This window comes from Tiliqua scincoides, chromosome 2 (assembly GCF_035046505.1).
Source record: "Tiliqua scincoides isolate rTilSci1 chromosome 2, rTilSci1.hap2, whole genome shotgun sequence".
NCBI classification, from domain to species: domain Eukaryota; kingdom Metazoa; phylum Chordata; class Lepidosauria; order Squamata; family Scincidae; genus Tiliqua; species Tiliqua scincoides.
Genome location: NC_089822.1, coordinates 153500219 through 153516949, shown reverse-complemented (window position 1 = coordinate 153516949; position 16731 = coordinate 153500219). Strand labels below are relative to the sequence as shown.

General features: G+C 41.4%; 1 protein-coding gene across 2 annotated transcripts in view; it reads right to left on the bottom strand.

Annotated features, from left to right (window-relative positions):
* MBTD1 (mbt domain containing 1) overlaps positions 1 to 16207 on the bottom strand; it is a 57422-nt gene extending 41215 nt beyond the window's left edge. Inside the window, exons 1-5 of one of the 2 annotated variants that reach the window (XM_066616964.1) lie at positions 16158 to 16207; positions 8478 to 8679; positions 5231 to 5370; positions 2237 to 2351; positions 742 to 827 (exon numbers count right to left, since the gene is read on the bottom strand). In XM_066616964.1, coding sequence (XP_066473061.1) covers positions 742 to 827; positions 2237 to 2351; positions 5231 to 5370; positions 8478 to 8679; positions 16158 to 16178 — 564 coding nt within the window. In that variant the 5' untranslated portion in view covers positions 16179 to 16207. The remainder of the gene's footprint in view (positions 1 to 741; positions 828 to 2236; positions 2352 to 5230; positions 5371 to 8477; positions 8680 to 16157) is intronic. The other variant, XM_066616965.1, reaches the window with a different exon arrangement.
* Between the last annotated feature and the right edge of the window lie 524 nt (positions 16208 to 16731).

The window sequence follows — 16731 nt, the reverse complement described above, 5'->3', positions numbered from 1 at the left end:
TTCCAGGTGGGATTTCAGAGGAGGAGTCTTAGAAACATCACTTGTATTCATTCCTAAAGTATACTGTTGTGGCTATATCAGCCAGTTTTCTATTAAAGCAATTTTATTCTTGACCTCTGTAAAGGACAAGGAATTAATTCCACTTCAATATGTAGCTTAGCATACAACGCAGCTTACTAATGACAGAACAGGTTTAAAACATGTTCCTTCTTGCAAGATCAACCTGAAAAACATGCTTGTTCTGAACTCCACCTGCTTCCAAGGAGAAATAATGCAAAGCTCACTACCTACAGAAGCAGTTTGCCCACAGCTTAAATCTCAAGTAAACAAGGTACTGAGCCAGATTCCCAACCCAAGTCAGACAGGATCCAAGAGACAAACCAGATTTCAACCAAACTGGGCTATTGGACCACAGAATTTTAAACCAGCAACATACTCTGACCAGATTTGGAAGAAGTTACATGCATGCATGAATCACATTCAAAATGTGCTTAATAGTCATAGCAGCTCAGACAGCTACTTCTTAAATGGAATACAGGATGCATCTTTGTGAGGAGAAACTCCAGGATTGCAGTCTTTGGTTGTTTGTAAGAGGAAAATATTTAAGAGTTCCTAAACTTAAGAACTTCCAAGTGGGAAAAAGTTATATTTTCTAAAAAAGCAACAGAAACTATAGTTCTCGGTTTCAAAAGTATATTAAACAGTGCAATAGTACATAAAAAGACAAATAAGTGTACTCACATGTTTAAAACAGTTAACAGGAGCCGCAGCGAAACTATTGCTATTGATGTAGGTGCCCCAGCTGAAACCTTCCAATGGTACAGATGCTAGAAATAGAGTTATTCCATTTAGCAAGATGCACAACTAATTGGTAATATATATAAAATTTCAGAAGCGTGACTTCTATCTTCATAGGAAAAATCATAGAAAGGCAGGATTGGAGAAAAATTTCAAAGGGGTCGGGACATGATCCACCATATTCAGAAGATTTTCCAGCAGATTAACCTATCTAAATTAAAGAACGAAGTTTAAAATTAATATGGGCCAGAAGCAGGCAGTGCTTGATACCATTGCAGTGATGCAATCGGTGCACCTAGGGCAATTGCTAGAGCGAAATAAATAGGCACAGTAACGTGAAGTAATTGCCTCCTCTCCCCCAAAACCAAACTAGGGAATGTCTTTCCAGGCCTTATTATAGCTAACCATGTGCAAGCAAAGCCTACAAGCCAAATCTCTCAGAATTGTTTTTCCTTTGCATTTTATCAAGGATCACCCCACCCAATGTCCCAGCTCAGCTGGGTTATTCCAAATGTCATTATCTTTATTATTATTTAAATAGCACCATATGATATATGGCACTTTACACAATGTGAAAAGATAGGTCTCTGCCTCAAGTGGCTTTTAATCTACATATTGACACAAGGGTGAAAACAGAGAGAAGGAAGGGGGTGGCAGTAAATAGAGGAAGCATTTGGAATTGTTGCAGTTACACGCACTTAAAACTTAGTTTCAGTAGGAAATGGGGACTAAGGCATGTCAAAGGCTTTAGGGAAAAAAGTGAGTTTAAGAAACAGTTTAAAGTAAGTGTGCTAAGAAGTATCTCATATGCATTCAGGGAAGCAGTTCCAAGCAAAAGGGACAAGGAGAAAGGATGGAGTTATCTGAGGAAGCAGGAGACTTTGGCATGATTGAGGGTTCACTTTTTTCCTTCCTCTGACAGTTCCCCTCTTCCCCAGCTTCCTCCATAATCTGAATCTTCCTTGTGTCCTTCCTTGTGTCTGGTTTCTCTGCTCTTGTTTCTCTCTGTCTCTTGTGCTTCTCCATTTTCTTCTGGTTCTTTTTCTTTTCTCCTTTGCCTCTCCATCTCTGCTTTTCCACTGTTGGCCCTCTTCTCACTTTTCCCTGTTCCTCCCCCTACCAGTGCAGGTGGCCAGCCAGAATTCTCTTGGAATTCCCTCCACTCCATGTAGCCAAGTGATGATCTCACCCCTCAGCATGTCAAAGAAGGGTGACAGCCAAACATGGCTGTGAGTGGTCCAAATGGGGCAATTGGGAGTTGTGGGATGTCACAGTGACAGAGGTGGCTTATGCTTTTGTTTATTCAGAAAAATCTCCCTCTTAACCCATTAAACAGTTGAAATTTTATATATAACAGTTCATCTGAAATGTATCCCAGTTAAAATACTGAAGGTTACCACCACTATGGTTCTTTAAAGACTCTTGATGCTCACGTTACCTGTTTTAGTCTTCGACTGGTTCTGTACCGTCGCTTGGTATTGAGCATATGCAGCTAATTTAGCAACTAATGGTTGTTTCTGTAGCACTTTAGCCTTCTTAGTTGGAGGTTTTCCCTAAAACAAAATGAGCTAAATAAGGTCCTTTCCAAAACCACAAAATAAATTTTACAAGAGTAACTTCAGCTACTCACTGCATAAAATAGTGACACACTGTTCAGTCATATAAGCAACTAAGAAATAAATACTTTTCTTCTTTAAACAAACCCACCTCACAAAGGAAGTCTTCCAATAAAATATTATCGGAAAACAAAGTCTTACATTCACAAAGGATAATTAACTGGTGACCTAAGTTCTTGGGTAAAACCATTTGCCTCTATCAGACTGTTGCTCAGTCATTCTAGCCAGCTACTCTGAGACCATTCATTTGAGTGATAGACACAAGTCTATTGCGAACAAGTTAGTAGGTGTACAGTGCCACAAACTAGATCATACAGAAAAGTTATAGGATATTTCCCACAAGCTACACAACTAATCAGTGGGATTCCATTACAAAACATGACAATGGTGAATAATTTAGTTTGTTTAAAAAACTAAACAAATGGAAGTGGGTCAAAAATAAGGTGCAGCATCTTCTAGAATAGAAAAAAACAGAGTCTTGTAGAACCTTCAAAATTAATTTCTACTGCATGAGCTTTTGTGGATTATAGTTCGTTACCAAAGGGACAGACTCTGGTATTTTGTCCTTTGCATTTCTTTGCAATATCAAGCATAGGATGCTATTAAAAATGGGAAATCTCATGCAAATATAAAAACCCATTTTTCTGAAATTTTTAATACATAGGATAGTCTACGCATTAGAAAAGCACCAATACCCATTACTGAAAACTCTAAATTGAGTTCAAGAGAGAGCAATGGAATGGAATTAGTCATGATTTTTCAAGCTCAGCAAGTTCTCTCAAATGAAAAGCATTAGTATTCTGCACTCACAGAGGGACATTTAACATTGCAGGTACAACTGGCCTATGAGAGTCAAATTGTACATTCATTGCTCCAATGCAGCACATCACACTACAAAATTCTTTCTACATAAAAAGTCACGAGCAAGCTACATGCACAGGAGGATTTCAGCAAGGCTATTCCCACTTGCTTTACCCAAAAGCAATAGGAGATATTTGGCCTACTAAGCAAGCTTGATATTCACTTTTCAATAGAGCAAAGATATGCAAGTGATTACTCTCCTGTATTCAGTTCTTGTGTTTAAAGATTTTAACAAATACTGCTATGTTTACTAACACAGCAATAGGGCTACCAATACTAGTAGAGAAAGATTGAGCTGCAATTTTGTGCATGCTTACTTGGAAGCAAACATGCAAAGGACTGCACTAGGATATGGATAAATAACTGAGGAATAAATAAGCATATTTCAAGATTTGATTTAATTCAGTAACTTAATTTTAACTCCTCAGTAAGCCAAGAGGCTAAGGGCCCAATCCTAACCAACTTTCCAGCACTAGTGCAGCCACAATGTAGTGCCATAGCAAGGGAACATAAGTTCCCTCACCTTGAGGAGGCCTAACTGACTGTCCCCCACTGCAGGATGAGACACACTTCTCCTTGGCACAGCTGCATCAGCACTGGAACTTTGGATAGGATTGAGTCCTAAAGCTGCAATCCTAACATACTTAAAAGCAGGGCTGTGAATTTAATGGGACTTCCCCATAAAAATGTGGGAGATGAGGTTGCATGACAAATTTGATTGTTATTTATGTCATTCACTGAAGTTATCAATATAAAATGTTCAGAGTAATAAAATATTTTTACTCAATGTGGAAATGGCAACTATCCGGGAAAGACTTTAGAGCTGTGGTGGATAACTCATTTAAAATATTAACAAAGCAGCACTGAAAAAAGGCAGATTCCATATATGAAATTAAGAAAGGCACTGAAAACAAAAATGTAGCAATAACACCTTCATATAAATAAGACGAGCCCTGCTGGATGAGACCAATCTAAGTCCTCTATCTAACAGTGGCCTATTAGATGCCCCAAGGAACACACAAGACAACAAGGTATCTAGATCCTGTTGCCTCACCCTTGCATCTGGCATGCTGAGATAGCCTATTTCTAAAACAAGGAGGCTGCATATACCCATTATGGCTTGTAATCCATGATGGACTTTTCCTCTATAAATCTTTCCAATCCCTTTTAGGGGCATCTAGACCAGGTGCCATCACCACATCCTGCAGCAATACATGGTGGGGCCACATTTGGAAGGCAGTTAACAGTTACAGTAGCCCCATCGCAAAAAATATCAGAGTTGAAAAAGGTGCTAAAAAGAATAAGCAAAATAAACAAGGCATTAAGATGCCTTGCCAGTGATGGCTCCACCCTTGGGGTGGAGGGTTTAGTTAAGACAACAAAAAGACAAATAACTAGATGGGAATGGTGGAAAATGATAACATTATGGAAAAACATAGCTAAATTTTTCTTCCCCTCGCATAATGCTAATGTCACCCGTTCATAAGAGAAAGAATCTCTAATTAAATGGAATACACATGCTTATCTAGGAGAAAGTTTCACTTAGGGCCTTATTTCTAAATAGTCACAAGTAAAATTGCACTGTTAGATGGCCACAAAAACAAAGGGATTAGACAAATCCATGGAAGAAAGATCTACAACAGCAGTTAGCCAGAGCAACCAAATGACCATCTTCAGAGACAGTATTCTATTCAGTACACCACTGAATGTAGATGCTAGAGGCAACCATAGAAGAGTAGCTACCTTCATGCCCTGCTTGGGGCTGCCTAGGAAACTAAATGCTGGACTAGGAGGTCATTTGGTCTGACCTAACAGGGCTATTATGTTCACAGAAAGTGTTATATACATATAACATGCATTAAAGCATGCTTTGAAGCATGCATTAATATGAGCTTGAACAAATGGTATTAAAGTTTATCTCTATTCTAAAGAAGATAATAAAATTGTGACTGTACCGTTACCTGAAGTCTGGCCAGAATGCTGGCCTTCTTCGAGTTCGATGAGTAACTTCTTGAGCAGGAAACACTGCAGAAACGTTTGGTTTTAGAGTAAAAGGCATCTCTGACACCAACCATCCCACACATTTCGCAGGTAGCTGAGAAGAAAAACACACAGAAAGTGAAAAACCACAATGTAAAAATTGTCACATTTATTGTTATGGAGACACTCTTGCAGTAGTTTTTCTATGCAATTTCTATAAAAGGCAGCTCCATTTGGACCATATTGTGGCAAAGTCAGTGGTCCCCAAACTTACCTGGGTCGTGACATCACCTCAGCCTCTTCTTCCCAGCTCTGCTGGACGCTGTCATCTTGGATCTTGGGAAATCTCATCAGATCCAAGATGGTAGCACCTGGGGGAACAGGTAGGAGGGGCCACCAGGAACACCCTGTCAGTGTGCGGCAATGCCCTAAGGCAGTGGTTCTCACACATTTAGCACTGGGATCCACTTTTTAGAATGAGAATCTGTCAGGACCCACCGCAAATGATGTCATGACTGGAAGTGAAATCATGGAGCAGGAACTTTTTAACAATTCTAGGCTGCAATCCTACCCACACTTAACCAGGAATAAGTCCCATTTACTATTAATTATTATTATTATTATTAACAGTATTTATATACCGCTTTTCAACTGAAAGTTCACAAAGCGGTTTACAGAGAAACCGCTCTGTAAACCGCTTATCATTTAAACCTTATCATGTAAACGCTTATCATGTAAACCGGTTTATCATTGTTAAAAGAATATACATAACAGCCTGTTAAAAGTACAGGTCTGTAACATTTCCCCAGATGCAGTCACCTACCAGGGAAGCATAAACTGTAAAATATTGAAAAATAAAATACTGAAATCAATGGAGACCCACCTGAAATTGGTTTGCGACCCACCTAGTGGGTCCCGACCCACAGTCTGAAAAACACTGAACTAAGGCATTATGAAGCACAGTTTGAAAACCCTTGGGCAAAGCAATTTGGTTAAAACTCAACAAGGTCACATATGTTTACGTGTTCAGTCATTAAGTTGTGTCCGTGACCCCAAGGACCACAGCACGCCAGGCCCCTGTCTTCCACTAACTTGTAGAGTTTGTCTAAATTCATGTTCATTGATTCAGTGATACTATCTAACCATCTCATCCTCTGCCATTTACATCCTCATACATTTACAGCCTTTCACAAATGAGGCACATTTTACAGGTCATGTAAATTGTAATCTAGAGCAACGCTTTCAGGGGAATGGCTGAATGCACTCCAGTCTTTGCATCTTCCCCCTTGCTCTCTTTTCCCTGCTATCTTCAGTGACACTTTATGTACCACTACTACTACCCATGCTGCAGTCTGCCTCCTCACCTGCTCCTACCCTGCTCCTCCATTTGAAAAAAGTGGTTGAAAAGATTAGACGAAGAAAGTGGAGGAAGCAATAGTTATAGCTGCTCTTTAAGAGAAGGTGAACCACATTAAGTGCAACTGAAGATGATGCAGCATAGGGATGAGGATGTGTCTGCTGAGTGCATCTAGTCCAGCACCCCATTTCCCCACAGCTGCCCATCAGCTACCTTTGGGAAACCCAAAAACAAGAGAGAAAGATGTATTTCTTTCCTATAACTGGTATTCAAAGATATACTGCCCCACAACTTAATAGGCAGTGCATTACCATCATGACCAGCAGCCACAGATTCACCTGCCCTCCATAAATTTGTCCGAACCAAGATTTTAGAGTAATCTTGTGCAATGAATTCCACAGATTAATTAGACCCAGTGTGAAGAAATACCTCTTTTTGCTTTCCTAAATCTCCCATCAATCTGTTTTATTGGATGATCTCTAGCTGTAACACTGTAAGGGAGAAAATCTCTTCCTTCTTTACCCCTACCATACATAACCACAATTACCCTTTTTCCATGCTAAAAACCTCAAATGTTATAGCCTTTCCTCATAAGGAAGGTACTTCAGCCCTCTGTTTTGGTTTTGTTTTTCTGTACTTTTTCAGTTCTACAGAATTCTACCTGCACACCAAAGAAAATTAAAATTAAAAAATTGAGTGGGGTGGAACCCTGATGTACTCAAGTCAGATCTCCCTAAAGAGGTGAACCATAATTGGATAAAAATGTTAACACTTTTGATAAAAATAATGTTAGCGTCAAGAATTTTTTAGAAAAACGTTTCTGCATGCTGTAATGTAGCTCTAAAAGGAGCTTCTTAAACTGTTTCAATTTCAAAAAGACAGCCAAGGCTTACTTAAAGCAATTTACTGCTTGCTTACAATTAATTGCTTACAAAGCAATTTACTACTTATGTCTAAGGCAGTGGTTTTCAGATTGGGACCCCAGCCTGAAGGCCCTGGCCTCTTTCCCCTTAAGGAAAGTGACTTACAGGCACTCGAGCAGGGCTCCCCACACCCCCAACAGACTGCTGCAGGGACTGGTGAGTGTATCCCAGTCCCTGCAGCCCTCCTGAGCTGGGGATCACGTTGCTGCCTTCCCCCCACCCTCGCTGCCTCCACCCCGCCCCTGCAAAGACTTACAGTGCTGCAAACTCTCCTAGACAGTTTGAAAACCACTGGTCTAAGGAGTAATAGCTCCTTCATTCCAGCACTTGCTTCATACCTCTTGATTTTGCCTCCTGATTTTCAACCTGGGTCAATGGCATCCACATTATCAATCTTGGTTTACTCTACAGAGGAACATGTACTCATGCATGACAAAAAAAATCAGAATTATAGCTTGGGAAAATTTCAGCAGGAGTCGTAGATGGTCTGGTTTATGACTCTTTGAATGAGGAGTGTGAACCATCTCAATACTGTAGAACACAAGTGTGTGTTCTACAACTTTCTCCTTGAATTACAACTTTGACTCAAAGAATTACCCAAGAATTATACTCAAGCTACATGCAAATGCAATTGTGTACTGTGTAAAAACAAAGTAAACAATTTGGGCATATTTAACCAATTAGACACAGTTGTTGCAGTTTACCAGGAACAAGCAGCTTTGTCTTTATTTCTAAGCTTCATGTATATCAGCCTTTGACACAAACATCTAACATCCCAATAAAAAGAATGGGAAAGAATTAAGTGGGTTATTTGACAAAAACTTGAGCTGAAAATCCTTTGCACCCTATACACACTTTATCTAGAAGGAAGTCTCATTAAACTCAGTAGGGTTTATTTCTGAGTAGACAAGCATAGCATTGTGCAGCAAATCTTTTACTCACCCATGCCAGACTTGCCATCTGGGTATGTGTAGACTTGTCCATTGTTCTTGATAATTGGGAGACTGGAGGGTAAGGGAGTAACTTCTTCTTCACTCTCATCAGAACTGGAGCTACTACTGGTATCCTCACTGCAGCTGTCATAACCATCATACATCCCGAATGAATCACGCCTCTTCCTTTCTGATCGTGAAGAATGTTCAGTCTAAAGAAAGAAATAAAATGTTGAAAACTCTGAATATAAAGGCCTGAAAGAGTTACATTACAGTAATTTGTTTCTATCGAGGCTGCATGCAGGAAACACTACGCTGTGCAAAGTTATAAATCTAAAATCTAATTTTAGTAATCTAAAATGATTACTAAAATCTAAAACAGATATAAAATAAGACAAACTGAAACACATATGAAGCTACACACAACCCTAAATATTGGGTTATTATGTAATTTCAAATATAGAAGTCTGTTTAACTTTGGTCCTATACACAGCAAAAGTACAAGATTACAATGAACATTTCTTTTAAATATAGGAAAACCCCATCTTATCACAAGTGTTCACAGTTATTATCTTCAATGGTTTTGCTGAGTTCAGGACTGAGCTCATCACCTGTTGATGCATATGATCACATCTAGTATCAATTTTAGTTAACCAGAAAGCAGCTTTCACCTCTACCTTTCACCTTATAGAACCTTCCCCCCAAAAGGCCTCATTTGAGTTCACAGGATAGTCATTACCACGTAACATGTTAGAACTATTGCTAAAAATTTGCTAGGCTGCTATTTTAAAACTCATTCTAAAAACAGCAAGTCTTTTCCTTTACTGACTAAAAAAGACCTACTCCCAATTAACACTAAAACTAGAGAAAAATCAGACCCATATTTTTCTCTTTCACATATTTTCAATGTATGAAGTGCACTGTTCCCATAAAGGTAGTGATTTGCCATAGAAATACTTCCATGGCAACTGACAGAAACAGAATGTAACATGCAACCATCATAAGAGTTAGAATTCTGTTATATGCCCTTGCATTAGACAGCATTACACACTATAACTAAAGACACCTATTACACAGTGCAAGTCATGCTAATTACCCCCTGCTAATTGGGTAAGAGGCACTTTTTCCAGTGGGTGCTCCTTTTTTTAGCAGGGGGAGAGTAACTGGCCCACCTCACCCCAGTACTGTCTGTTCTAGTGGCTGTCTGCTGGTATTCATTTGCATCTTTTTAGATTGTGAGCCCTTTTGGGACAGGGGGCCATTTAGTTATTTGATTTTTCTCTGTAAACTGCTTTGTGAACTTCTAGTTGAAAAGCGGTATATAAATACAGTATTAATGCAGTATTAATGCAGCATTAATAATAATGCTGCATGCTTTGCATGTCAAAATAGCACACAAGAATGAGACTTGAAATATTTCAATATACAGTACTGACAAACATGCATTTACATTTGTTTTTAAGGACCCAATTCTATCCAACTTTCCAGAGCAGATGTTGCTGCAATGCAGCCCCTTAAGGAAGGGATCAAATGTTCGCTTATCTTGAGGAGGCCTCTATGACTTCTCCCCCACCACAGGATGCAGCACATGCCCTTTTGGCATGGCTGCATCGGTGCAGGAAAGCTGGATAGGACTGAGCCCCAAGTTAGGAAAAATGGACTAAGACTGCAATCCCATACACATTTATATAGGTATAATTCCCACTGAATTCAGTGGGGCTTACTTTTGAGTAGATATGCATAAGATTGCAAAAGACAACAGCACCACTAAGATGACAACTCAGAGTTCCTACCAAATAGCAAACCATCTACCTTCCTCTCAATAGGATTCAGAATTTGTTACCATTCATTCAGCTCATAACTACATTCAAACAACTACTTAAGAGACTCATTGCTGCTCCTGAAACTGTTATACAAAAATAGTTTGTCATCTTCATATTTGACACCACACTCCATAATTTCAGGGTCAAACGAGATGATCCAGATTGGGAACACAGTATTAAAAAGTTTAATTTTAATGAGTTAAAGTTCAGCTAGTCCACACTGCAGTTCCAATCCACATCAAGACCACATGCACCCATTTATCTGCATTAAAAATATGTAGGCTCCAGTTTCATATCTACATAACATCTAGTTTTGCTCTCATGCAACAGATCCTTGTAAATACTAATGGCAGGATGGATCCTCACAGCTCCCCAGAGGCCATTTCCCACAGACTAGAGCAGAAGACCCCCAATGCCACTGAACCATGGATGTCAGAGTAGAATCATGGTAAAGCAATATCTCCCATCCCCAACCATTCCAAGCAAGATTCATACTCAGCAAGATTTGCAAGTTCATATCAAATGATCCTCTTGCTCAGGAATTGTGTTTTCCCATACCAACTGACTAAAGCCTTAAAGTCAGCAGGGGGGCCTGCTTCTTCACAGCAATCTCTGTTACGGGACAACTTCCCAGTGCGATTAAGAACTGCTGCCTCCCATTAGCCTTCCAGCAAGGGTTGAAGACTTTCCCAACAACCTTTCCCTTCTTAATCAGCTGTTTTGGAGTTTCAGCATTGTATTTCATTTTCATCTTCAATTGTACTCTTCTTTATTGTTTTTATGTTGATTGCATTGTTCCTACTTTGGCATTATACTGTTGCCTCTCTATGTTGTAGGCTGCTTTGAATGCTCCATTTATTCAGGGGAAAAAGTGGATTCAGGGTTCTGATGCCCAGGGAAGACATCATTGTGCCAGTTAAGACTCTGTTCTCAGGGCAAAAAAGTCAGTTAAAAAAAAAATTGGGTGTTGTCTTTTTTTTTTGCAAAGGAGAAATGTACACTTCCGTAGTGACAGAACTGAAGAAAAAATGAATGAGTAGAATTGACCATATAGTATGACTTGGTGTATCAAGAAAATATAGAAGAGCATCACTGGAATGTAGTTGTAGGGCACTGTATTTTGAAAGTGACCTCCACTGCTACCATTGCCACCAAGAAGGTATAGCAGATAATCCAGCAAGACTTTCTAGGTGGCAGAGCATGAATACAGTTGCTACACATGGAAATTTCAATCGCCACTATTAAGGATGCAATCCTATAAACCAGTGGTTTTCACACATTTTGCACCAGGACCCACTTTTTAGAATGAGAATCTTTCAGGACCCATCAGAAATGATGTCATGACCGGAAGTGACATCATCAAGCTGGAACATTTTTAACAATCCTAGACTGTAATCCTACCCACACTTACCCAGCAGTAAGTCCCATTTACTGTCATTATTAAAAGAATATACATAGTAGCTTGCTAAAAGTACAGGTCTGTAACATTTCCCCATATGCAGTCACATGCCATGATAACATCAAGTCTAATATATTAAAAATAAAATATTGAAATGAATGGGGACCCACCTGAAATTGGCTTGCGACCCACCTAGTAAGTCCCAACCCACAGTTTGAAAAACGCTGCTATAAACACTTTCCTGGGAGAAAGCCCCATTCAATACAATGTATAGGATTGAGCTATAAATGTGCAATATCACCTACAGTTTCAAAAGTGAAAATACTCTGAAAATCATAGTTATCAGCCTCTCCAATATGGAAAATCTAGCACCACAGACTCTAACTCACATCACCACCTTTAAAAGGTTCTTCAAGAGGTAAAAGGAGCAACATCCATCGTTCCACCAGACATTACATTCTCAGGAATGTCTGAAATTATGGGGATTCTACTGCATATGCCCATTAAAAGTCCATTGAACATCATTAAAAAGGAAAAGACAAGGACTGCAAGACTAAAGATGTGATTCAGGGACACCAACTTGCATTGTATACCATTTATACTATTGGGATTATGATGAGAAGACTTGAATCTTATTCACTGTGTGTACTATTAAACATGAGCATAGCAATTTTAAAGCAGTTTTGAGGGCAGAAACCACTGGTAGCCTGGGTGCCTGACAACAGCTGTTTTTGTCACTTGGACAAATTAGATGTTACTTTGTGAGCTGGAATTCTGTGAGGAATTCTGTGTTTTTCCCTCTCACAAAAAACATAGCAAGGGCTCCAATCTAGCCTGGGATTATGACACGGAGGGAGAGGTCAAACCTGCATCATTTTCTTGCTAAGAATTATTTCTCTTGAAGTTGCTCTTTGTTCCATGTGGCAACATATATCAAATGTTGCTAATTGGAACTGATAGCACTGGGAGAGGAAGTTTCAGTCAGAAAATGACATGGGGAAGGGTTAGGCTACCTCCCACCAAGATTCAATCCAGATTAGGGATCCTTATAATTGCTCTTGGTAATGTGGAAAGTCCCGATCATGGGATTCCAGTCAATGCGCTTGTGAAGTTTTGGTGCTAATATAGCTACCCTGCTAGAATAAATCACATAGAGCAATTGCTCGCATTTTTAAGTATCACAATTATATGTTATTCCTTGCGATCTCAAGGACTATAATTGTTTCCTTAACTTAAAACTGAAAGTGTGAGAAATCTGACAACTATAAGGGGAGAAAGAAAGATGCAAACTACTAATTCTGGTTCACAGGGGGAAACAAGCCCTCATCCCAAAGAGCTCTCAATCTTCAAAAAGAAAGAAAGAGAGATGTAAAATGTCTTTTCTTATCACAGATTAACTACTCCATTTTATAGGCATGTGCAACTGTGAAGATACACAAAATAGTATGCATCAGTGCAGGGGCAGCAATTTGAGATTCATTAATCTCAGTTTGTTACTTGACATTTGCAGCCACAATACAACAGACTACTGTTAAATGTTATGTTTACTGTGTTACACCAATCGAGATAGCCTCATAGTTAACAAAATGGGGATGCCATGTAGAGAGTCCCCAGAGTTTTCTTTTCACATCCATTTTCTGTCCAGTTCATGTCATATACCAGCTCTGTGCAAGGGTACTATGCCACAGTTAGCCATCACAGATTACAAGGATGCACAGTAATAATTACACCCCATTCTAAATACTTTTGTCATCTCAGAAGGTTGAAGAGTTAAACAGCAAGACTGAAAACACACATGTAATTGTAGCATGCAATTACTACAGTTTACGGAACAAAAAGTGCACCAAAACAGAAGAGAAACATGAATCAGATGGCTTAGGCATACATTAGATCAGTGGTTTTCAAAACCTTCAGCAAGCTCTTTCTATGCCAACTCATCTGCCAAGCAGCTCCTGCACACCTGATGTACCCTATAAAAGATTCTGGGGCTGTTGCAAGGTGCATACTCAGTTGATGCAGTGCACTGACCAGATATGCCTCACATGCACTGATAATACAATAGAAACAACATACATAATGCTCTCTATTTCGGGAGGAGACAAGTATTTCAGGATAGTAACTATGTACCATTACTGATCCTCTCACTGAAATATCCCAGATTTCCTCAGAAAGCATTGGGTGGAGAAGAAACATCAGAGACAGGAAATGTCTTCAGCAATACATTGGTCTTGAACTCTTAAGGTTCAATCCTATCCAATTTTCCAGCGCTGATGCAGCCACAGTGCAGCTCAAAGGTAAGGGAACAAATATTCCTTTACCTTGAGGAAGCCTCCCTGACTACCCACACACAGTAGGATGTAGCGCATGCCCGGTCGATGCAGTTGCTTCAGCGCTGGGAAGTTGGATAGGATTGGGCCCTTCTTTTTATTATGATTTTGGAGAGCAACAAACAAAATGGACAGATTTTAAATGCAAGCTTTTTCTGACAAAGATCTGCAAGACAGAAGTGCCACCATGTTAAAAGTTTTAGGCAAATTAGAAATTGCCAAATTAAAGGGTCAGGAGAAATTTAACTAAATCAGAATGACTGAATTTTGAGAAAATATTTCAAGCAGATGTGTGCTGATCAATTACAGTAAAAAGCAAGGAAAAGGCAAAGTCATCTACAGTATTTTATGGTATCTGAAAGACCCATAGATTTATTGGAGCATATGCTTCAGCCACAAGCTTCTGCAACACTAAGAGCGCAATCCTAACCCCTTATGCCAGTGCTTTCCAGCTCAGCTGGGTGCAGTCTCCCAGAGCGACCCTCTGGCATAGCTGTGCCAATGGAACATGTGCTGCATCCTACAGTTGGGTGTCACTCATGGAGGCCTCCTCGAATTAAGGGAATGTTTGTTCCCTTACCTCAGAGCTGCATTGCCTTTATATCAGTGCTGGAAAGCACAGTGCTGGAAAGCACTGACATAGGGGGTTAGGATTGTGCCCTAAATTGTTCATCTTTAAGGTACCATAAGACACTCTTTTTGATACAATAGAATAATATGACTACCTATCAGGAACAGCAGCACCTAAAGTCACATTGTCCCAAGTACTACTTAAAAATCTTAACAAACACAATTGTAACTAAAACAATAACATTTTCATAACTGAGCAACTTTCATTAAAAACTTACATTTACAAAAAAACAACGCAACTATGTTGAATTCAGCACTAAGGCACATAAATAGCAAATAAAATACAGAATATATTCCGTGCATTTTAAGGATTCCCTTTCCCATTAAGAAAAGGATGCATATCTTCCATAACTTACAGAGCTAAACTGGCTTGTTGCAAGCATACAACGTATCCTGTCAGTTTTGTTAGGTATGGTCATTTTCACATTAAATTTCAAAAGCTTTCCCTGTGAACCAAGGACACTATTCAAGTACTTTTTAATGAATCAAGGCATATAGGAGATGCGAGTCAAGTCTGCATGATTCATTTTCTGCTCCTGAGTGTCAGCGTGCAACAAAGCTGGTTACAGAAGCATTAGAAGAAAAGGACAGGAAGAATCACAGGAAGAGGAGCAGCATTAAACCCATTTCTGCCCGGCCCACAGGGGTGCGCATTTGGTCCCTGTCGCGTACATTTGGGCAGAAACGGTTTAACTAGTTGCTACATTTCCCTTTCTCTGGGTGAAGAGACCTGGACACAAACACATGCGAACCTCAATCCTTCCACTGCAGCCTCCAAACTCTGACTTTCTGCTTCCTCACACACACTGCCTGCCAGCAATTCTTGATTTGCTACGAGTCCTTCAGCACTTCTCCGCAGGGACTCTGGCAAAGCAGCGCACAGTGGGCTTCAGATGCTGTTCAAGGCAAAGCAACCCCGAGCGGAGTGTGGGACTCCTCGCAACCTGCTCTTTGGGCAGAAAAACTTGAAGTCAGGTGGGGGGACGGGACCACAGAAGAGACCCTCACAAAAGAAAGCAGGAAGTGCCAGGATTCCCTTCGCCTGGAAGGAGAGGCAAGCCAAAGAAGGCAGAAAGGGCTGCGGAAGGGGCATCCACCCCCTGCTTGCCTACTCAGAAGTAAGCCCCACGGTCTTCAGGGGGGCTCACTCTCGGGAAGAGTGCACAGGACCGCAGGCTCAGAGAGGCAGCCAGAAGTCCCCAAGGCAGGGAACTTTGCCTGCTATGCCTCAGGGGTGGGCAGGCAGGGAGAAGAGCAGAAGGCTTTTGGCCACAGCTGCTCCCCCCAGCCTGGCTCAGACCAGCGTTACTGCCAGTGCCAGCCTCCTTCCCACCCTCCACATGGGACGGGCTGGAGCCTCCTCTCAGGGACACGAGAGGCTCCAGGCAGAGCTCGGAGCGGTGCACTCTCCCAAGGCGACCCTCTGCCCAGGCTGCCCCCCCGGCCCACACGCCGGCTCCCCGGCAGCCCGGCGCTGTCTCACCCCCCCCCCGTGGCTCCGCTCCACTCACCAGGTCCTTTGTGTTTTCCATCAGGCCCTCATGGGCAGAGGATCCCTCCGAGCGCCGCTCGCCCTCCCTCCCACCCGCCCCCTCGGCTCAGCCCCCTCCCCCGTCCTCTCCCCCCTCCCCTTGGCGAGGGGCAGGGCCAGGTCGGAGCAGGAAGAAAGTTCAGCCTCTCACTTCAGCCAGGGGGAGAAAAGACATTCAACTCCAAGCCCCAGAATATCAACAACATTAGCATAACCGCACTGCGCACGCGCAGAACGGCCCCTGCCCACGGCGCGCCCTGATTGGCTCCCTCGATGTTTGGATCGTCCTCGCTCGCCGTATGCGAGTGGCGGGCCGAACCATCAAGCGGACAGAGGGGGGCAACCCGGCGGCGGGGCTCGAGGGCGGCGTTCAAGGGGCAGCCGCGATTAGCTCGATCGCCTGCGCTCGATGTTTTCAGCCTCCCTTTCTCCGCGTTATGTTTCATCGGAGGCTGATGATAATGAGGAGGTGTTTGCCGTTCTGGCAAAGATCATGGCTCACCCCCGCGGCACAGACATTGGTACGCCCCGCCCAGAGAGCGGTTGTTATGAGG